The sequence below is a fragment of the Panthera leo genome, chromosome E3 (genome assembly GCF_018350215.1).
Source record: "Panthera leo isolate Ple1 chromosome E3, P.leo_Ple1_pat1.1, whole genome shotgun sequence".
Taxonomy (NCBI): Eukaryota; Metazoa; Chordata; class Mammalia; order Carnivora; family Felidae; genus Panthera; species Panthera leo.
In genome coordinates, this window is record NC_056694.1 from 15,337,582 (window position 1) to 15,361,460 (window position 23,879).

The 23,879-nt window shown below is 41.0% G+C and overlaps 1 protein-coding gene across 3 annotated transcripts in view; it reads right to left on the minus strand.

Annotated features, from left to right (window-relative positions):
- Window positions 1-951: 951 nt before the first annotated feature.
- The window catches only part of RABGEF1 (RAB guanine nucleotide exchange factor 1), a 61,209-nt gene continuing 38,281 nt past the window's right edge, over window positions 952-23,879 (minus strand). For all 3 annotated transcript variants that reach the window (XM_042923053.1, XM_042923052.1, XM_042923051.1), the window contains 5 exons: window positions 14,830-14,911; window positions 13,367-13,499; window positions 12,003-12,094; window positions 6,967-7,223; window positions 952-3,280 (listed from right to left, as the gene is read on the minus strand). In XM_042923053.1, coding sequence (XP_042778987.1) covers window positions 2,882-3,280; window positions 6,967-7,223; window positions 12,003-12,094; window positions 13,367-13,499; window positions 14,830-14,911 — 963 coding nt within the window. In that variant the 3' untranslated portion in view covers window positions 952-2,881. The remainder of the gene's footprint in view (window positions 3,281-6,966; window positions 7,224-12,002; window positions 12,095-13,366; window positions 13,500-14,829; window positions 14,912-23,879) is intronic.

Here is a 23,879-nt window from a genome sequence, read left to right on the forward strand (position 1 = left end):
CTCAATTTTGTATTTTTTCCCATATAAATCCTAAAAGCTCTTGCTGTTTGATTTATAGGTTTCTACAGTGAACACAATTTTCCCATTGTATTTGCTAACTGGACAGTTATGAGATATAGAAATATCATTTTGTACTGTTGCTTTTGATGGCTACTTCTCATGTCATATCTCACCATTTTAGTGAAATGTAATGTTTCCGTATCAGTTCTCTTGGGCTTTCTAAGTAGAAAAAAGCACCTATAAATAGCTATCACTTGAGCACTTAGCACTGCTAGGTACTGTTGTATGTCATCTAATCCCCAGAAGCCCTTGAAGCTGGTGTGATCGTCACACCCGATTCACAGATTGGGTATGTGAAAGAGCAGAGACTTGCCCAAGGCCAAAGAACTAATGTCTACGTGTTAGCCAAAATTTCAGAGCCAACCGCAAGCCTCAACCACAAGGCTAGAACATTTCTACATAGGTTAGGTTAAGCCCCCTTCATTTCTGTTTGAAGACTGAGTACCTGGGGTAATACTTTCAGAAAAGCGCTAATGGTAGTGACAGCAAACATCTTTCTCTTGTTCTTGATTCTAACTGGAATGTCCAATGCTTCATTTTTAAGTATGATACTGACGGTTGTGGCTTAAAACGGAAACCTTTGCAACATGAGGATATTAGTAATGTATCTTTTCCTAAAATAAAGAACTAAAACTCAATCTAGCTGAAAGAGGGATGGGTCACGAGACCCTGTTAATATGGGTTTCCGTTCCAAAGGTTTATTCCAATCACGTTTATAGTACATAAAATAGCGATACTCTCTTGTTGAGAAAACAGAAAATGTGGCCACAGGGTTGATGCCAACTTAAATATAAGCCTCTACCTAAGGCAAGATTTCCTATCTACAGAATTCAACTAATATGAGACACGTACAAAGAAATCAATTCAACAGCTTCCCTTAAAGATACGCAAGAAATCAAAAGAAGACAGTTTTTGTGGGAGGCTGATATGCACATTTTATTTAACAAACATAATGTACAAGACTAAAAGAACTGTATATATTCCCAGGAGAATTCAGAGTGTGTATACCTGGATTAGCACCTAGAAAGTACATAGAAAAGAACAACGGAAGAGGGGGAAAGCTTTCTGCAAAAATCACTTGGGCTCGGGTTCCTAAGTGCAGATTCTCACTGGCATCGGATAGTAACTCCTCGCACTCCACATGAGCTCCGTGATCGGCTGACTCGGTTAACTGCTTCACGCCTTTAGCGCTTCGTGACAACAGGTACGTCAACCGCATGGCCCTTACGGGGAAATTTAAGTAAAGGATACAGAGTTTTATACTCACCCTAGTTTTATTCCAAAATTACTGCGCTACAAATCTGTGTGGTACACTGTTAGGAAGATACTGAGATACTGCTTGTGTCATGTGACCTTGTTTCAGAACGATGCCCCGGAATTATGCACAATTTCACAGGTACGCTGATAATCTATAGAAATCACTGACTGGAAGGAGGATCACACGTGGCGTATTTAGGTTATGAAGGGTTCCGTTAGGATTAAAACGGTTCCACACTGCCAGTGGCTGTAAAGCCTCAGTATCAGTTGACCGCACTGTGCATTTAATACAATGTTCTTTGGTTACATCATATTAACCACAAGGAGGACAGCTTCCTTGTCTACACAATAGATTAGTGGTTCTCAACTGAGGGCGAATTTGCGCCCACTCCACCCTGGAAACATTCGGCGATGTCTGGAGGAGATTTTTCACGACTGTGGGGGTTGCCACTAGTGTCTAGTGGGTATCGAGGCCAGGAATACTGCTAAACGTCCTGTAATGCACAGGGAAGCCCTCATAACAAAAAGTCCTCAGGCCCCAAATGTCAGTAGCACTGAGGTGGAGAAACCCTGAAAGAGGTTTATATGACATGCGTCTGGGTCGCCCATAGAGTCAAAGGTCTGCTGCAGACGGAGGCAGAAAGAAGGGTGCTACAGCTCTGAGGAGTTCCCCATCGGCTCTCGCCAGTGGAGGCCCGTTCACTCCTGTCTTCTGATCTAGACCCAGGACCAGCTCCTTTACGAAGACCTCTATAAATACCTCCTGAATGAGTGGAGGACGACGGTGCAAGAGGCGTGGTTCAAAGTCTTCAAATGACTATCTTGAACAGTAACTTGATACGACCTAAAAATTATTCTGAACCTCAATGGTGTCACAGTCTCTGACTGATTATACAGAACCTCAAAGTTAGGCTAACATATTGTTAAAGATAGAGTCAATATCTTCAGGGGAGTATGTCTAACGTTTCTAGATTCATTCAAGTGGGGCAAACCAAATAAAATGGTGTTAAAGGCAAACATTCAATATACTTCATTTTAAACTAAAAAAATTAACGCATGAAACGCCATGCACAGCAGACACCATTCCTTTTTTTTTTTTTTACATATTTACAATTTTACATATTTACTTATCAATATATCTTCTATCTTTACAATTATAAAATTATTTCAAACTGTAGAAGAGTGGTACCATACATTTTGTAGCATTCATTTGTTTTATCCTTTAAAGGCAATTATTTACCCAAATCCAAACCACAGTGAATGCCACAGAGGAAGCACGTAGGAAAACCATGGACAAAAAACAGATTTAGACAAAACTTTCACATAAGCCTTAAATGAATCTATTTCAGTAACTCAAATAAATAGTATTTTATTATTTACTAAGCTTCCCCTGCCAGGAAAAACAAAACAAAACAAAACAAACAGAACAATCCCCACAAACTGTACCTTTAAAAACGCTCTGGCATTTATAAGCATTAAGTTATAGTCTAGATCCCAATCATGGACTGTAGTAAGGGCTAGCTACAATTTAGGCTCAAATAAATACTACCCATGTAAATATTTATCATCCTGCATAAACTTGAGGTTGCAATGGTGGAGGCAGTTTATCATTTTCAACATTTTCAGAGTCAATAGCTGCTAAAGACTGATTCGGGGGCTTAATTTCGAGTGGATACTTCTCAACAATGTCTTGAACCTCTTTTGCAATTCCATCTGTCCACTCTATGAGGTCTTTTTCAAGTTTCTTGGCTTCACTCATGATCCTTTCTTGCCGTTCATTCAACTGAGACAGAAGATCCAAGTTCTTATACATTTGCTTAACCCCTAAGCAAGCATCAGGAGACCAATTCTCAGATTCTTGCTTCCTGGGAGAAGTCTGGCCGGACATGTATCGATCAAAATCTTCCTGACTTAAATTCAAAGACTGAGCATCTAACTTCTCAATGAAAGCCACAGCACAGCACTAGAAAAAACCAGAAGGTTATTTACTATAGCCATAAGGGGAAAGGTACAAATATTCAAATACATCTTTTTAAATCCTTTTATTATGGTGAATTTAAAACAGAATCAAAAGTAGGAAAAAACAGGTAATGACCCACCATGGACTTCAGCTTCAAAAATTACCAACTCAGAGGCACTTGGGTGGCTCAGTCGCTTGAGCCTCAACTTTAGCTCAGGTGACGATCTCACAGTTTGTGAGTCTAAGCCCTACGTTGGGCTCCCTGCTGTCAGTGCAGAGCCTGCTTCAGATCCTCTGTACCTCTCTCTCTGCCCCTTCCCTGCTTGAACTCTTTCAAAAATAAATAAACCAAACAAAACAAAATTAACAACTCACAGCAAATCTGTTTTTCTTTCTCTTTCTTTCTTTTCCTTCCTTCCTTCCTTCCTCCCTCCCCCCCTCCCTTCCTTTCTTTTATTGACTCATTTATTTTGAGGGAGAGAGAGTGTGAGCACACCCAAGCAGGGGAGAGGCAGAAAGAGAGAGAATCTTAAGCAGGCTCCATGCCCAGCACAGAGCCCGATGTGGGGCTTGACCTCACAACCATGTCATGACCTGAGCCAAAATCGAGAGCTGGATGCTTACCTGAGCCACCCAGGCATCCCAATCATGTTTCCTTATACTCCCACCTGAAATAATACATTTCTTCCTTAGGAAAAAAAAAAAGAATTGCATTGCCAACTCCCATTGGGCCTGTGAGAAATTCAGTCCTCTCCTTGGGTTGTTCAAAGGTCTAGGGGTCTTATACAGAGTGAAATATTGGGGGAGGCACCTTCAGTGTTTGTTCCACACTGGCTACAGAGTTTCCCGTGGACAAAAACTGAATGATTCCTCAAACTCGGAGACTCTCTGCTTCCCTGCCATGTTGCAGGGAAGAGGAACCACTGTTGGGACTGGGAGCTCTAGGGGCAAGTGACTGGGGAACATGTCCTATAAAGCCATTCCCCTTTGAGGTCCTGCCAGCCCCACAATGCTCACTCAGGGCTTGGCCAGCTACTGGGCACATCAGCAGGTACTGGAGTGGCACACAGACCTCTGGTCCTCTAAGGACCTTTGGTGCTTTAACGTCAAGTGGTTGAAAGAACAGGCTTTGAAATCAAGCAACCTGAGTTGTCACCTCCGTCATATGTTGGCCAGGAGTTTCTGTGAGCCTGGGGAAAGTTACCTACTGTCTCTGGGGTTCCTGTATCTGTAAAACGGGAAATACCACCCAGATTTATTGTGAGAATGAAGCAATCCAGCACGTGTAACGTGCTTAGCTCACAGGTCGGCAGTAAGAAATGAACAAGCGGGAGCAATTATTAGTACAGAATCCTTGGGCAAATGCTCAGTGAAACAGACATCTGTTGGCTATACTTTCTCATATTGATTTAATTTGACAAAGAAAATGAATTTTCGCATTTTCTTAAAAAACTATTTTCACAAGAAAGACATGCAATATAAACAGAGGGAAACGGGCAGCTCTCAGAATTTCTTCTGAGAACTCATTCCCAGGATCCAACATTATTACACATAAAAAAGGGAATCATCTTTTTGAGGAATATTTAGCAAATCTACTACAACGGACTCATCTGACAAGAATGGGCCCATCTGACCCTGCCATACAGGTGCCCACGGTGTCCGTGGATGTGCTGCAGTCCCCGGAGAGAGGAGGAATCTAAGAGGATTCTAACATTCCTGGCATGGATGGATGCTGTTGCCCCAAGTGGAAACAGCGTATATGAGAAAGGAGAAAACCATTTGGTGGGGAAGTAGGTTTAGTTTTGAAAAAATTAAATTTGAGGCCCAATAAATAGCCAGAAGTGGAGCTCAGCAGGAGGGCAAGCAGGTGACGTGTGTGTGTCATCACTGTGCAGATGACAGCAGAGCGGCGACCAGAGCAGACAGCCTAGGGAGAGAGATGCATAGAGGACAGCACCCCACGGAAAAACCCAACTTGAGAAGACACAAAGCTCACAAGGAGACAAGTAAGGAGTGGAACTCTGAAATCCAAAGGCAGGAAGTTCTAGAACAAAGGAGTTACCAAGAATGTTAAAGAAGTAAGATGAAGGCTGACAGTTTTCATGGGATTTGACTTCTGCCGGAGCAGTTTCACTGGAGCAGAGGGATCAGAAGCCGGACTCTGAATCAGCAAGAGGACGGAGACATAAGGTGCTAACAGGGCTGTAGGTCAAGGTGCTGGGAAGCTGCAGGGAAAAGGGGAGCCAGCAGCCTCCACTGCTGACCACCAGGACGACCCTCAAACACCTCCCAGCCCTGCTCATTTCTCTACTACCAGCCACATCTCCATCTTCATAATTCTCAGGGATTTTCCACACTTTCTCATGTTCTCTGGATAAAGAACTAAATCCAAAAGGCTCTTCCTGGCAGTCAAGTGCATGTTTTCACTTATGTTAAGAAATGCTTACTTCAGCTACTTAAGCTTTTGGGGGAGTATAGTTAAACCACCATGTGTCTGGGAGGATGAAAACTACTGCAAATAATGGAACAAGCATCATTTTGAAAAAGGGCATTCCCAGGACGGGCTAAATGGGTGATGGGTATAAGGAGTGCACTTGGATGAGCACGCGGTGTTGTACGTGATGAATCACTGAATTCTACATCTAAAACTAGTATTACGGTGCATGTTAACTAACTGGAATTTCATAAGAGCTTGCAAAAAGGAAAAGAGCATTCCCAGCTCCCCGCAAACCACATCCCCAGATGCTACCACAACAGTCATGAGCGGCTGGATGCCATGGCTGAGGGTGAGGTTAACCGGGGCAGGTCCAGGTTTTTGCAGCACTGGAAATTTATACACTTTTGGGAACCCACTTAAAGGAAAACAAAATACAGAATCAGGAACAAAAGGGAATACATATTTAGCATTTAAAAATAAATCACAACAAATTTCTGGAAGCTTGGGAGATTCAAGCTTGTCTTTTTAGATTCAATTGTCTTTTTAGACAATTTACTAGAAACGCTGCCTTATGTAACCTGGTTTCCTCTCCCTATCACCCTGTACAACTTCCTACCCAGGAAAGAAGGCACATAAGGTATCCTGAGGCTCAAATCCATTAGTAAATCTAGTCTCAAGCAAACAAACAAAAGTTAAGTGGTCAGTAAAAGGAAGTATTCAGCCTTACAACTTAGATACACATATTTTAATGCCATCTTGCCTAGAATCAATCAGCACGGTTAACAACAGTCGAAAATCATTTCACGTCCTCTAGACTGACCCTTGCCTAAAATCTCAGGATTCAGTTCTAAGAGATCATTTATAGAAATAAAGCAAAAAATAATTCTTAAGTCTTTCAATAAAGAAGTCAAAGTCCATGATCTGATTTATTCATGGTTGAAACAACCCAACTAAGCGAATGGCCCTTTGAACCAGGACCTGGGGAAGTGATGGCCAACAGCACCAGACACTCCTCCACGTGACTATCGTGTCTTCTGTAAGAGGATCACAGTCTCTGGTCAAGTACTGAGAGGTGGGGTGTTTGCCCGGCCCAGTCACGTGTGCTGTGTGACAGCAAGCAAGCCTCTTTAGCTTTACTGATTCCTCAACTCACGGGCAGTAAACTGTCCCAGGCCTGTGAGTGATGTGTCACATCCCTAAAATAAATACCTTCACGGTTCCTCTCTGTAACTCCAGGAAATCAAATCCTTACCAGATTGGTGAAATAGTAGCCATCCTCTCCAGTCATCAATCGGCTTGGGTTGCAGAAGCGGGTGATATACTGGATATTGGACTGAAGGCGTGGGGGGTTGCCCTTCAAAACAATGTAGATGAGAGTGGGTAAAAAGTCATCGGCTGACGCTGGCTCGTTCTTGGTGATCTTAATGGCATTGAAGATGTGCTTGCTACACTTGGTGATGCAGGCCAACTTATCTCGAGGTACACGCTTAGAATCCATTTCAATGATATCTATAAAGCAGAAAAGACACTGCTTCCAATGAGAAAATGATTACATAAAAGAAGTATTAGAATAATCATTTTTTAGTCTATCAAATTACAGAGGTTAACCCTTTCTCCACCAGGTAACTTAGTATATAAAAAACTTTGACCACAGAAACTGTAAACACTAGCTCATCATTACAGAATGTGTAACCAGGCACAGAACCACAGACCAGGCATTATATGCATTATTTCTGTGCTCCACAAGCCTATTTCTTTTCCATCCTCAGATTGTACAATGGATACTACTTGTAGGAAGGGAACTGAGATTCAGAGAAGTTCCATAATTTGCCCAAAATTATACAGACAGCCAGTGACAGAGGGCAGATTCAAGTCTGATTCTCTAACGCATGCCTTTAATCACAATGGTGAACTGCTTATGAGCTCCTTGGAGAATTAAGAGCGTTTTTCCTGCTTCTGTTCCTCTAATACACTGTAAAAGTCAGTTTAGGAAGCCTACTGCTTTTTAGAAAGGTGGGTACTATACAAAGCACCATTGTATTGGATATAAAAATACAGCTGCTAAAATCTATCACATGTATAGTCCATAGCGGCCAGTCCCCACGGCATATAAATCTCCACCAGCTACAAACACCTACAGCACTTTTATGACATTTATAACCTACTAGTTAGCACAGGGGATAAAGCAAGGGTATACATTTACTCTCATTCATTCCCTTCAGAGAAAAATTACTTCACTGCCCCAAACTACCACTAAGTGCCAGGCTCTTGCAAATGGACACTCTGTGCCACAAAGACCGGGAGGTGGGGAGGAGTTCAGCACCACTAGAACAACAGAAGAGGAAGGAGGGAGTGCGCCTCTGGATCGGCGTTTCTGCCTGCCATCTGGAGCAGCGTGAAAGAAGAGAGCTGAGGCAGGTTAATTTGAAAGCAATTTCTGGTCAACAGCAGCAACAAAAGGTTCTGATTTAGGTGGGGTGATGGCGCATGTCACGGTTCTTTCTGCTCCCAGCTCTCATCCCGGAGGTCGGTCACTGGGAGGAATCCTCACGGACCACCAGCCATGGAAGACTAATGTATGGGACAGAAACACCCGACAGTGCAGAGGCTGTATTTTAACTTCCTAACGCTTCTAGTCCCTGTACATACATGTCTATTGTATGCTTTTGTTTATTTTATGGTTTAGTTCCTTTACTCTTTCAATGATGGGTTGTAATTATTGTTACTATGTCTCAAACTATTTTCTTTTTCTATTTGAGTAGAATGTATGTAAAAAAGATCTGGGGCAGGGGGGCGCCTGGGTGGCTCAGTTAGTTAAGCGTCTGACTTTGGCTCCACGATTTGTGGGTTTGAGCCCTGCATCAGGCTTTGTGCTGACAGCTCAGAGCCTGGAGCCTGCTTCAGATTCTGTGTTTCCCCCTCTCTCTCTCTCTGCTCCTCCCCCCTCCTCTCTCTCAAGAAAAAACATTGAGAAAAAAAAATTTTTGAGACTTTTTAAAAACTGTTTTTACTACTGTTTTTATCCTGTTTAGCTTTCTACCTTTATTGTTGGCTTTTATTTTTTATTTTAAACCTTTCTCTCATTTTAAACCACTGTCTCATTATTTATTCTTTAAGTTTTGTTTAAAAAAAGTTTTAAAGTTTATTTATTTCTGGGAGAGAGAGAGAGAGAGAGAGAGAGAGAGGGAGAATGCGTGTGCACGTGAGCATGCAAACAGGGGAGGGGCAGAGAGAGGGAGACACAGAAACCGAGGTAGGTTCCAGCCTCAGAGCTGTCAGCACAGAGCCTGACACAGGGCTGGAACTGGTGAACTGTGAGATCATGACTGAGGCGAAGTCAGACACTTAGCTGACCGAGCCACCCAGGTGGTCCTATTCTTTAAGTTTTTGTTTTTTTTTTTAATGTTTATTTATTTTTGAGAGAGAGAGAGAGAGACAGAGCGTGAGCGGGGGAGGAGGAGAGACAGAGGGAGATACAGAATCCGAAGCAGGCTTCAGGCTCTGAGCTGTCAGCACAGAGTCCGGCGTGGGGCTCGAACCCACAAACCGTGAGATCATGACCTGAGCCGAAGTTAGATGTTCTACTGACTCAGCCAAATGGGGCATCTGGCTGGCTCAGTTGGAGGAGCATGGGACTCCTGATCTTGGCGACATGAATTTGAGCCCCATGTGGGATGCAGAGATTACTTAAAACTTAAAAAAAAATAAATAAAAGTGAATTACTTTTTATCTGGATGCATGTGTAGCTGCCACTGCCAAGAGGGAGGGCCAAGAGTGTAAAAAGAGAAGGGAAGGGAAAAGAAAAAAAAGAGGGAAGGGGGTATAGATTTCCGTCACACTCTTTGTCCTGCAGCAACCCCTCCTCTAGAATCCTTTAGTCTGAAGGAAGTTTTCTGGGGGGAACTCTTTTGGACCCCCCCCCCCCTTTTGTAGCTAGTTCCATGATTTGCACTGCTCTAAAGCCTAAAGGAGGAGATCCGGGAGGAAATAACAACAGGAAACTCACCACCGTATTACTTCTTCGAGCAATGATTTCCTGCCCTAATCTGTCTGCTCTTATTTACTTTTCAGAATCCTCAGATAACTGCTTTGTGTCTGCCATCCAGGGCTTTTACTTGTAGTCAGTAGGAAGGACAGGCTGAGGGTGGGTCCTCCATCTTAGCAGAAGTCTTAGATTTATCGTTCAAGTTTTGTAAACAAAGTAGGCTGTAGCTCCAAGTCGTGATTCCTCAACCTTGGCACTAATGAGATTTTGGACTGGATAATTTTTTTTTTTTTTGTAGGGGACTGTCCTGTCTTGCATGATGTTTAATAGCATCCGTGGCCTCCACTTCTAGATGACAGATGTCAACTGAAACGGAAAATGCCTTATTCGGTATATTTATCAACAAAACTGACAGTGCTGATTGGTAGCACCTGGGACAATGTAGAGACATTTAACTGATGTCTCCATATTGAAGACCACTGTTACAGACCGTCCTCTCTGGGACTCCTGTACTTAGGCTAACAATTTCAGATTAGGAACACAGTGATCATTAGAACCTTTGGCCCTCATAGAGGCAGAACGTATCTGTACTTGGATTGGCAAGATATGGGGGTTAAGATGAGGAAGAGTAAGAAGGCTTTTAAAATTTTATGGCCAGGGGCGCCTGGGTGGCTCAGTTGGCTGAGTGTCTGACTCTTGGTTTTGGGTCAGGTCATGATCTTATGGTTTGTGGGTTCCAACCCACATCAGGCTCTGTGCTGACAGTGTGGTGCCCACTTGGGATTCTCTCTCTCTCACTGCTCCTCCTCTCTCTCTCCCTCTCTCTCTCTCTCAAACATTAAAAAATAAAATAAAATCTTGTGGCCAAATTTCTACTACTAAAATATCTCTTCAAACTCCAACTCAGATGACTTGAGAGAAAAAAGTTTCATCTCTCAAATTCTATTAACAAACTGTTGATGTATTAAAATCCTCTTAGTTCTATTCTTAAGCAAACAATGGTCTGGCTCCTGTAGTTTCTGGTTTTATAAGGTCTATCCTATGGCATTTCAGAAGAGTCCCAAACATAAACTCCTTTGAAGTACTTTAAACATAAACCAATTGGTCTTGAACTTGGTAAGAGTCTTTGGGAAAAAACACAAGTACAATGTCCATATCCAGGCTTCTCACCTTCAATCTCTTATGATGTTCCCTGAGCAAAAGGTAGGAGTGGGGGTGGGCCTTGACCCAAAGGAGTCAATTCATGAAGCCTATAACACAGCCTTGCAGAAAAGCTTTGAACAACAAAGATGACAGTATTTAGCTAGGCCAGTTAGACTCTGCAAGGGGAATTACAGAAAACAATTCATTTAATAACAGGAGTTAAAATGCAGAGATATACAAAGAGAAGCAGAACCTGAAAGAGCGCAAGAATCATGTTAACAGCAGATATCCCAGTCCCCAGAGGGGCTGTGGAGCTAAGTTTCCATGAGAGTGTGGCTTCCTTTCCTACCTTGATAATCTCTTAAGTAACCCCCTATTTCTTCCTGTAACATGAGTGAGTCTCTAATTCTTACAACAAAGGAGCCTACCTAACGGTTTGCCTCCAACACTGCTAACAGCAGCTGAGCAACTAACTTTCTTTCCCAGCAGAATTTCACCAACAATCTCTAAATGGGCAAGTCTTTCCAACTCTTCTTAATTGAGGAGAAGCTGGCCAAGGTTGGATGTCTTCTCTAGTAGGAGCAATTTGTTTTGGTTCTTTGCTTTTTTAAAATTTTCATGGGCTATTTCTGCTGAGCTATTCCTATGACTAAGAAACAGAAACCTTATTAGGTGCCTAGACCTGTCCAGGATGCTGGAACCACAAATTCAGGGCACTTCATTTACTTCTTAGACAAACCAGAAAAATAATCCAAAGCACATCTCTAATTAGCCAATTAGAGAGACATCATTTTAATATGTAACTTCAGCTCGGGGAGTACCTTGTACCACCAACTCCCTTCCTCCCTCTAAAATTATCTTGAATATACAAATGCCATTGAGTTTTAAGAAATTAGCCTTAGCTGCATTTGACCTTGGTTTAGTTCAATGCCCAAGAAATAAGAGACCCTGGTCACAGAAAATAAAGGGGAAATGTAGTTTACCTGCTAAGGTGAATACTTCAAATTTATAAAACTAGCACTCTTGCAAAAGGCTTTTCCCACATTCCAATATACCTTTGGCAATATACCTTACTGTCTGGCTGCTCACTGACCTAAGTATGGATTTATGTTAACTTCAAGGAGAAACACCCAGATAAGAAAGCTCTCAGTTTCACTGACCTGTGATTGCTTTCACCACCATATCAGATACTTCGGAAATTTCTTCATTAACAGGGACGCAAAGCATCTGAGGTGTGACCCAGTGCAGGGCTCTACAAAGAGGGAAAGACAGTAAAAATCCCAAGAATAGACTGCAGCCATTTGTCTTGTCATGTCCTTCAGTTAAGGGGAAATATGGGACACCACTGACTAATGAGGCCATCGTAGGCCCAAGCATATCGCTGCTGAACATATTAGGGGCTGAGCTGAAGTAACTAGAATCCTTAAATGAGGCTTCTCTTCGGCACTTATCACAAGGAAAGCAGAAGACAACTTTACTGGTTGAAATGAGATTATACTGAGGCTGAAGAGATATTTGAGGATAAAGATCTGAGAAGAATCTGCTGCTTCCTCTCTTCACTGTCCATCACCCTTAATGTCCACTTAGGCTCTGCCTTCAACTTATGAGACTGAGTAAGAGGTCAACAAGTGTGTGTCGCCCTAGTCTGAATCACTGAATTTCCTGGCCACACCCTAGCTTCCCAGCAGAGACTCTGCTGCTGACCCTCACCGGTTGTCTGACAAATGCTCTCACCCTGCATGTCAGTCCAAAGCCCATCTAGCTCCTTCTGGCTCCATGTGGCACCTTCCCAATACCAAGTACTCACTTCTGGGGTGACACTACCAAGAACAGATCTACCAATTACCAGCCCCACTGTCTGGGAACACCGTTTGGATTCCTAGGGCCCCTCCTCCAGAAACACCTGTGCACAACCAATCTCAGACCTATTCCCACATTTAGATGGCCTATTTCCTAAGTGTTTCACTGCCACCAGAATAGAGCCCTGGGGGAATAGAGCCCACTCTACTGCCCATGGAAGATTAAGCACTTTGGGAAGTGTTACCAACCCAGTGCTAGGGGGAGGATGTAATTGGAGGAACAGCTAAATAAGGAGCACCACTGGTTGCGGGGGGGGGGGGGGGGGGGCGGGGGGGGGGAGGGAATCATGACACCTTAATATGGGTATGTCCAGCTTAACTTCCTGCCTCACAAGACAGGACAAAGCAATGAGAAGTAATGAAATTTCCACCTGTTCCTTGGAAGTTTTGGAGATTTTGAAACAATCTCAAACACTGGATCTGCTTCTCATCTAAAGCTGCTGGAGTCAGAAGGATAAGCAAGAAGGTGATTTCAGGCCTTTCCTCCTAGCAATTTACCATATTCCTTGTCTTTCTGACACCACAAAGAAGCTCAGTGCTAAGGCTGGCAGGTCCCTTTGCTGTTATTTGCCCTCAAGGTTTGAAATGCAAGTGCTCTGTTCTCCCACAGTGTGTTCTTCCCATGGTAGGTAGTAAACACAAGACAAAGCAAAACAACCAACTACCGGATCCTCTTTTGAATAGCGAGATCTTTCTTCTCATCATCGGTAGTTTCTGGACAGAACACATACTTATAGAGACGAGTCATGATGTACTTTTCGATCTGATCCATTATCTTCTCAACTTTTTCCGGAGGCACTGAAATATCCAAATGGACACAAAAGCTCAAGAGAGGGATGGACAGTTTATTTTTATTTTTATTTTTTTTCAATATATGAAATTTATTGTCAAATTGGTTTCCATACAACACCCAGTGCTCATCCAGGGATGGACATTTTTTTTTTTTTAATATATGAAATTTATTGTCAAATTGGTTTCCATACAACACCCGGTGCTCAGGGATGGACAGTTTAAATTAAGAATATGTTTTCATAGTTTTTCTGACATAGCAGAAAACTAATTTACTAGTTAATACATTAAATATACCCAGAAACAAAAGTACAAGATGTTACATTAAAAAATATCCTTTAGGGGCGCCTGGGTGGCTCAGTCGGTTAAGTGTCTGACTTTGGCTCAGGTCATGATCTCACAGTTTGTGAGTTCGAGCCCCGCGTCAGGCTCTGTGCTGACGGCTCAAAGCCTGGAGCCAGGCTCAAAGCCTGGACAGACATTGTGTGTGTCTGTCTCTTTGCCCCTCCCCCACTCATGCTCTGTCTGTCTGTCTCTCTCTGTCTCAAGAATAAATAAATATTTAAAAAAAAATTTTTAAATAAAAAAATAAAAAATACCCTTTAAAAACTTAACCTCAATTTTTGGGACTGCCTCTCACAGAACTGCCAGTTCTAACCTAAGCTGCTTGGCGGGACCTAATAGGTTGTATGCCTTGCCAAGTGGGAAGACCTCAGCATGGCTCACACTATTGCTACATTAGAAAAGCACTTGAAATTCCCAAAACAGAATGACAGCAACCCACTCTTCCATTTTTTCTGAGGTTTACTATAAAACCTTGGAGATTTGGAGGTGTACAGGTGGGGCTTATTTCTCATTTATACATGTATGCTAAGTATATCCTAAAACCCAACATCAATGGAAGTCAAATTCAAGAAAATCTCGAAAACCCTACAGCTCTAAGTCACTGATTCTCAATTTTTATTCCACCCCCACCCATCTGAGGAATACATAATCATGAAAAATGACTCACCATAATGGTGATTCCAAGATGGGGGTTTCATTTAGAAGCCTCCTAAATGGGTTTTAATCGACTCTGCCCCTGCCCCAATGGAATTATTAAACATTGTTCAATAAATGACCCAACTGCTGTGATTACTTTGGAATGATACACATGGTGGTATTGAAAGACACTCTAAGGATAAGACCAGCTACCAGGATGTCAGTGGAGTCATTTACAGGACAGAGTTGGCAAACCAGCCAGGCCATCAGAGAAACAGAGAAAGTTCTAAAAGACTCAAAGGTCAGACTCTGTACAACTGACCAGCAATCCCTTAATGGCTGGCTACCAAAGTATTACCTTTTCCACGAGTCTGCATTCTTTCAGTCACATTCTGGTAGAAATCCTGAGTAAACTCTGACTGTTCCTCAATGCTTAAATCCTGAAAAAAAGGGACAAAGAGGTTGCTTGGTAGCTGAAGAAAGATCACGCATAAAGCTCTAAATTTTATAAAGTTTCCAAAATCCACTCCTTAATTGGTGCTAATCTCAAAAGTACCTACCAATTACATAACCCTGTAGAAAAGAAAAGTCTGTCCTGTAATGTTATTTACAACACCCCATGACCTCTTATTTCTTTTGATGTATATATGTATTCCTACATGGGTATAATGCATATGTTGATAATTTACACACTTATGTGCATTTCTATTTATCTGATCTACTTAATCATTTTTGGTGGCTTTCTCACATCCCATTATATTAAATGATGTATTTAACCAGTCTCTACCATTGTGCGTTTGGGCTCCTCTCTTTTTTTCACTATTATGTACAATTGTGTGGACTGTTTCTCTTGGGTTATTTCTTTGTGATACATTTTCAAGAGTGACATTAACAGTTCATAAATATGAACAACTTTGTATCTCTAAGTATCTACTGCTAGATTGTAATCCTCAGAAACTCCCAATGCAGAGTCATTAGCCATGTATGTATATTTATTTCTCCAGGGCCCCTACAATAATGGTCTTCGTAATTTTTATTTGGGTTTACTCATTATGTGGTATAATATGTATACTTATTCCCTACTTTCTTTTCAAGAATAAAGTCTACATAAAATATAAACACAGTTCAGGGAGCCCAGGTGGCTCATGAGTTCATGAGTTCAAGCCCTGCATCGGGCTCTGTACTGACAGCTCAGAGCCTAGAGCCTGCTTCAGGTTCTGTGTCTCCCTCGCTCTGCCCCTCCCCTGCTCGAACTCTGTCTCTGTCTCTCTCTCTCTCTCTCTCTCTCTCAAAAAGAAATAAACATTAAAAAATATAAACACAGTTTAGCACAGTTAACTAGAAGATGATAGGGACGCTTGGGTGGCTCAGTCGGTTAAGGGTCCAACTTTGACTCAGGTCATGATCTCATAGTTCATGGGTTCGAGTCCTGTGTCGGCTCTGCTTACAGCTCAGAGCCTGGAGCCTGCTTAGGATTCTGTGTCTCCCTCTCTCTCTGCCCTTACCCCTCTTGCACTCTGTCTTTCTCTCTTTCTCTCTCTCTCTCAAAATAAATAAACAAACACTTAAAAACAACTAGAAGATGATAGGAAGAAACACAAAACATGGAGAGAAACAGAATACAGAGGCAGGAACAACAGAAAACGTAGTCCTTAAAGAGAGAGAAATTAGTCCAGTCAGTCCAGTTTAGTCTCTAACTAAACTTTCTAGCAATCAACACCAAGACAAAAATAGTCACATAATTGGGTGTTCAAAATATAAATGCAAACGAACCCTTCAGGTGAAATTCTGACACCAAACCCAGAAATTTCTCTCAAGGGTTCTCCTAAAGACTCACTGTAGAAGGGCATGATCATGGCCCAGGACAAATTCCACAGGACCGTTTTTCACAGCCTGCCTCTATGCAGGCCAATGACAGCATGCCGGCAAGGGCCCATAAGGCCTTGGTGAAAGCATGCAGACCCTGTCACTGGCTTAAATCCCGAAAGACGCATTAGGGTCCAGATCGTGTCGTTCTGCCTTTTACGATGTCCCTCCCACGTATCCTTTCCCGGTTTGGGCCTCAGCAACCCTCCCCTCGAGTATAGCTGCTCTCCCCAACTGTGACGTTTCTCACTTTTCAATCTATCCTGCACCCCACAGTCCAACTGATCATCTGAGATTCAGATCTGAGCACAGAATGAGATTAATCATCGGAGCGTCATACTTCCAATGGTTGTCCATCAGATGAATGCCGAAGCCTGCACTCAGAATCACCACCCCTTCCTCCTTCCCGCTTACCCTGCCAGGTTACCCAATTGTTCTGAGGTCTGCTTTTGGCTATTCCACCTCTCCAACACTATAAAGTTACTCTCTGCCTGCATTACTTTGACTCCTCTCCAGTCTTCCAACAGCTGTCCGAGGAAGGCTGTGTTCATACCTTACTTCTAAGAGCGGTCTTTCATTCCCTCAGTCCAAACAGCCTTGTGGGCCTCACAGCACTCACAGTGCACCTGCTGCTTTCTTAACTAGGTATTTACAGAAGAGTCCTTTGGTTGAATTAAAATTGATCCCTTGTCTAAGCAAGAACTTGATACTAAGTAAACTTTAGACGTTTTGAAATGTTGCTTTCATTTGTATTTACCACCATTTTCCAGTGCTGCCTTCCATTCTACCTTTTATTTTACGTTACACAGCTTTTAAAAAGTGAATACCACTAAACCTTTTACCTGATCCTTAAGAACAATATTTAAAAAGTTCAACTGCAGCTTGAAAACTGTTTTAAATTTCTCCACAGAAATAAGTATCTCTCCAGCACAAATAAATATCCTAATCGACTTCACTAATTTACTTCTAAGTTTTTTCATGTTTAACTCTGAAATGTAAGGTGCAAGTATGAAATATGGACCGTAAGTAATCTATATACAAACTTCCCTTTGTCAGTAGCAGATAGTAAGTAAAAAGCAACACTGCTCCCTCTGTTCCCCCAGTTGCTCCTGAGAAACTGAATTTATTTCTGGAATCCCTGGTTTATTTCACTGTCCTATATTTTAATTTTTTAATTAAAATCTCACCTAGTTGTGATGTCTTTCATTTTAGGATACATTTTGAAGTCTGCTAGATTTAGAAACCTCTCCTACCAAATTCTTGTTCCCAAACCCACCACACAAAAAGATTATATATTTGCTTTTTTTTCTAGAATAAACATAACATTGTAATTTAAATTTTTCTTACCTAGATCCAAGATACTATCTTTAGTCTTTTATTTTTTAAATGTTTGTTTACTTTGAGAGAGAGAGAGAGAGAGAGAGAGAGAGAGAGAGGGAAAGAGGGAGGGAGAGAGAATCTCAAGCAGGCTTAGCATTATCGGTGCAGAGCCTGACATGGGACTTGACCTTACGACCATGAGATCATGACCTGAGCTGAAATCTAGAGTTGGACACTTAACTGACTGAGCCATCCAGGCGCCCCAACAATCCTTAGTCTTTTAAATCTTTGTATGAACTAACTTTCCTTATTAGACTTTTACTAATATTTAATGCTATTTATCGCTATTATATTTAAAAATTACTATTTTTTAAAGGTTTATTTTTGAGAGAGAGACACAGCGTGAGCAGGGGAGGGGCAGAGAGAGAGGGAAACACAGAATTTGAAGCAGGCTCCAGGCTCTCAGCTGTCAGCACAGAGCCCGATGCAGGGCTTGAACCCAAGAACTGTGAGATCATGATCTGAGCTGAAATCAGACGCTCAACTGACTGAGCCACTCAGGCGTCCCCCAAATTACTATTTTTTAATACTGTGCTAGGCTCTTTAGCTTTTTATCACCAGTATGTCATACTGTAACTGAACTTTATGAATTTATCTTGTTATGCCGATAAATTTACACCTCTATTAGTACACTTAGATTTTCCTGAGAAGATCATTTTTCCTAAATTTCATGGAAATTTTATTTCTATTCACTCAAAAAGCACTTGCTGTATGATCAGAATTGCTAGCCACTGTACCAGACAAGGTATTAAAAACAAAATTAATAAAATGCCCAGAAGGCATTCCATTTGAATGGGAAGATTGAACGCAAATAAGTAATCATAATATTCTATGAGAATTAAAAACCAGAAGGACAAAAAGTGCCATGGGCCACATGATAAATCCTTCACTTCTCCTTTTATTGCATCTACCTTCAACAATTCTCTCGAAATAGGTATGGGTATACTGTAGCAGTAAGTATTCTTATTTCATACTAATATCTATGTGATATAGGAACGACGTTTCTAGTAAAGCTCAACGAGACAGGATGTCTCCATGCTCTGGGGTCTGAACTTGAGCAGATCACATCTACTCTGTGAGAAAAGTCCTGATTCTACCCACCTCCTCCTGCTGCTGGAGGATGGGACTCTATCAGAGCATGCTCAGTTTGTCCAACACGTGGCTCCGCTTTCCATACTGCCGCTTCCCAACGAGACTTCAATTTTTTGCTTCCTATCTAGCCCTTGTCTATGAATGGATCAATGAAACTTTTGATATTGTAAATATATTGTAAATATATTGTATTGTAAATATAAGCTTCATCCCTGCACTAAAGTAGATAACCAGACAAACAGATCCATGGACTGAGCAATTTTAAGTCCACTGGTAATATTTCTTCAGAAAACTAGTTTTAATACTATGCCTGGACTTTCATGTGGGTAATTATAAGCAGCAGCTACATGAAGAATGTGTCCATAAGAACATGTTTGTAAATTCTAAATACCATCAAATTAGTCCCTTCTTCTCCTATTCTTAGTTTAAATCATTTTGTAAATCTTTTCAAATCCTTTCAATAAGCAGACTATGTTTAAATTAACAAAAGGACTATCATTATGGAGTTTGTGAGATGAAACTTTTTATTATGAAGACTATAAATCTAATTTTATTTTTATAATATGGGGGCTTCACTTAACATCTTAACAGTAATATTTTAATTTTCCTTTAGCATGCTATAATTTTACTTGTTATTCTTTCAGTTTATGCACTTTCTGCAATAGATTATTCTTTTTTATCTCCTAGATGCCTCAGACATGGTTACCTTTCATTTGCACCATATCTCAATACTTAGAACAAACCACAGTACACTGATTCTTATGATTACTAGTACTCACTTTTTAAAAAAATATTTATTTTGAGGGAGCCAGAGAGAGCGTGCGCTAGTAAGCAGGGGAGGGGCAGAGAGGGGGAGAGAGAATCCCAAGCAGGTTCCTTATTGTCAGCACAGAGCCCGATGCAGGGCTTGATCTCATGAACTGTGAGATCATGACCTAAGCCGAAATCAAGAGCCAGACGCTGAACTGACTGAGCCACCCAGGTGCCCCAGTGGTACTCACTTCTAAGTAAAAACACTGTGACCTCCTTTTCAAGGCCTAAATGGCCTGTTTTGCTAGTGGCAGTGAGTCACCTATTCCTCCCCCGGCTCCACACAATCACCGCAATTCTATGTTACTATTCAGAAAATTTCTTTTTATATTTCTATTTATATCACACAGACTTACACTACATTAGACTGTTTATTTTACAATTTACAATAACTCCCCTGCTACTCTGTCCTCTTATCTTGTTTCAGATTCTTTGTAGGACTTACCACTATGTTATATTACAAATCTGTTGATTATTTTCGCCACTAAAATGTGAGCTCCGTGAGGGGACTGTTGACCACCAATATCCTCAGTTCCTACAACAGAGCCAGGAATAGGGCTATTGCTCAATTAGTCGAATGAAGAAATAAATGTGACCATTTATCATTGCCCCTCTCTTTGTAATACTGTAAAAACACTCGGAGACAATTCTACATAGATTTCTTCTATTTCTACAGATCTTGTGAGGAGAGTCACTGATTTTGTTCTGCACTATCTTTTCAAGGATAGCTAAATAGCAAATAGCCTTGGAAGACAGAGATAGCACCTCCCTCAAGTAAAAGGGTAGACTGTTTATTGTCCAGTATAATAAAGATAACATTTCCATCTGAGGCAAAGGTCAGACAAGTTTAAAACATCCTCTTATCTAACATTACTCACTGCAAGCACAGGCATTACCTGGTCTTTGCATTACCCTGTGGGAACTGACACTCAGGGAATTGGTGCAAAGGCTAATATACTCTAGATATGGCTACTGCTGTGAGTAATAAACTGGCCTTCTTTTCTGACCCAGGGGACTCATGGCTTCTGCCAGTATCCATGGAATGATGGCAGGCTAATTTGTTAACTTGAGAGTAGCGAAAATCTCAGATCCTTCACAGTTCTTCTCAAAGGAGCTAAGCAGGTTTGTGTTGGTAAATTTTTAGGTTCTACAAAATTCCAAAATGTTTTTTCAGTTTTCTAAGAAAAATTACAGTCTACCAAAGTCTACTTTTCCTAAAGTATTTTCAAACTATTGACTGGGATCATCTTTTCTATAATGTCTGTGTGTAAAGTCATTTTATTTTTTTCCTAAAAAATTTTCCTGTTTTGTTTGAAAGTTTGACAAGTGGGTGTATTCTTTTGACTATTAATACGGAGAGGTATTCTGTATACCTTCTTAATTGTCTGGTTGAAATCTTTTTTTTTTTTTTTTCACTCTGTTTTGAAAATCTTTGCCTATTTTCTTAATCATGTTTTCTATGTAGTTCACCTGGCACATCTCATCATTAGAATTTAGAATTCCATAATCTGTTTTCTGGGTTAAGTTTCTTTTGTACTGCAGTTAACTGTTGAATTTATTTAGGTTTTAGCTTTGTACTGCCAGTTTCTGTTGCCTTCAATAATTTTTTTAAGGAAAATAAACACATTGGTGCTTCAATCCTCTTAAATAAAAATTTAAAATTAAATATTAACATTTAAAGTAGACCAAGCATGTGGTTCTCATAGTTTGAGATAGTCCATCTTACTAGGGAATATACCCTGAGGTCACTAGTAGCTAGTTGAACACAGATTTAAACATTTCTACATTTAGATGAACAAAACAGAGCAAAAGTAATTGGTTTTTGTCAAATCCAATTACTGCCAAAATAAAGATGGTGAGAATTGTTAAGGTACATTATGTCCATTTCACATCTCTAAGGTAAAGCCAGTAGTTGATCATTTTTAGCACCTGGTTAGTTAGTAATTACAAATGAGCTCACATATGTTCTTCACAAAGGTCAGCATTAAATTTTTTTAGCAAGAAAAATGTTTATACTCTTGCCTTTCATTTACACAGTGAGATGCGAAAGAACCACAGTGCAGCGAGGCACGGCCAAGTAACCCCACAGGATCCTAGAAGACACTGTATTCATTTAAGATACTTTGATGTCACCAGAATTTCAGCAAACATAGCATTATTCATGATATTCTAGAGGACTAGCAGTGTCCAAGTGGCTTCTTCTCTAAGTATGTGAAACTACAAAACATGGAATCCTAAAAATCAATGAACAGACTCCTGAATTAGAGTTCGTTAATTGAATTGTGTGCTTAGCCACTTGGGTTTTTCCAACAAAGTTTGGGGAAAGGTCAAAAGTACTCATGGATGAGAAAAGACAAATCAGCCTTTCAAGAGTTATAGCAGCTAGTTAGAGGCAGCTAAGCTCCTTTCACCACGCCCACCAAGGTAGGTCCTGGTGTGGGCCATCAGCTTGTACCTCGCCTTGTTAACTAGCACTGCTGTGCCCAGCTCTTTCCCCTCAACAAGAATGCAGAACAAAGCCTCACATCTGTAGGGTCAAACTTGGCTCAGTTTGAACCACAACTGGTTTCATTTGAGTAAGCCGTGATTTTTGAACATCTTCTGGATGTGGATTTCTGTCATTATGGGGCTCTTCTATAGGTTTTATAGGGTTATCATCTTTAATTTTTTTCTCTTGGAACACACATTGTGTTGCTTTCTCTAAAATGCCTACAACCTCTAGCAAGTCCTCGCAGAATTCCTAAATACCATATAATTATGCCTCCTCCACCACTTTTGGCTCCTTGGCAAAAAGTTCTCTGTATCTGCCAAATCTTGCTTTTATTCTTCCGTACACTCTTTTAGTTGCTCTTCTAATGACTCTCTCTTCCATGACTATCCTCTCTGTAGAGGAAATACCTCTCTTCCGTTCCATTTTGACCCGTGTCCTCTTCTATTCTGGGCACCGTTCTTTTCTTTTGCAGCTGTGCACAACAGGAGAGGGCCTGAGAGACGATGCCAAAGCTGGGAGCCAGCCTCACCCACTGAGCCATCACGGTTCCCCTTGCTAATGTCTTAAGTTTTCTCGTACATATCGCTATATTCTTCTATGATACATTCTTATTTTATTCACTCATCACTTTCAACATAATTATCAATTCAACCTTTTATCTATTTTCAGTTCTTACAACTTACAGATTCTATCAGCTCAGATGCTTTCCCACGGTCTTGTCACCTCACTTCTCATCTAACTTTAAAATTGAGTCCTGGGTTTCTCCTCTAGCCCAGCTCCCCAATTTTCTAATCATGATTAAAGCCTATTTTGTTAATTAAAATTTCCTTGCCTTGGATACAAACCTCTGCTCTCCTAACAGTAAATACACAGCAGGTCAAACTACTCCTTGCACACATATATGGTTTAGAATAGTGAAATCATTTTTAAAAGTTTATTTATTTAGGGGCACCTGGGTGGCTCAGTCAGTTAAGTGTCCGACTTTGGCTCAGGTCATGATCTCATGGTTCATGGGATCGAGCCCCACATTGGGTTCTGTGCTCACAGCATGGAGCCCACTCCCTCTCCCCCTGCTTCTCTCTCTCTCTCAAAATAAATAAACATTTAAAAAAGTTTATTTATAAAGTGTATTCATTTGTTTATAATGTTTATTTATTTATTTTGAGAGAGAGAGAGGCAGGGGGAGAGGGAGGGAGGGAGGGAGGGAGGGAAGGAGGGAGAGAAAGAGAGAGAGAGAGAGAGAGAGAGAGAGAGAGAGAGAGAGAGAGAGAATGTGAGTGGGGTAGGGGCAAAGACAGAGAGGGAGAGAGAAAATCCCAAGCAGGCACTATGCCGCCAGCACAGAGCCTGACATGGGGCTTGAATTCACAAACTGCAAGATCATGACCTGAACCAAAATCTACAGCTGGATGCATAACCAACCGAGCCACCCAGGCACCCCTAGAATAGTGAAGTCATTTTAAGGTATAGGAGGACACCTAGCTTTCTATTTATTCTTGGAAAGAGAAGATAAATGAAGATACAGCTATGTTGTAAACTGCAATTTTTTTCTCCTCATTCAGGTTTAGAAAAATAGTTTTTCAAGAGAGTTGACATGGGAAAAATTTTAAGTTTATATAATATAACCAATATCAGAATTTTATAGAATGAATGCTTGGGAAAAGAATGATGAAAGTAACAAAAGGTCTTACGTTTGTGCTTGACTGCTTCTTTAGTAAGGAAAAAGAATATTTGAATGACTGCTAATAAAGGAATCTTGTTTTTAAAAT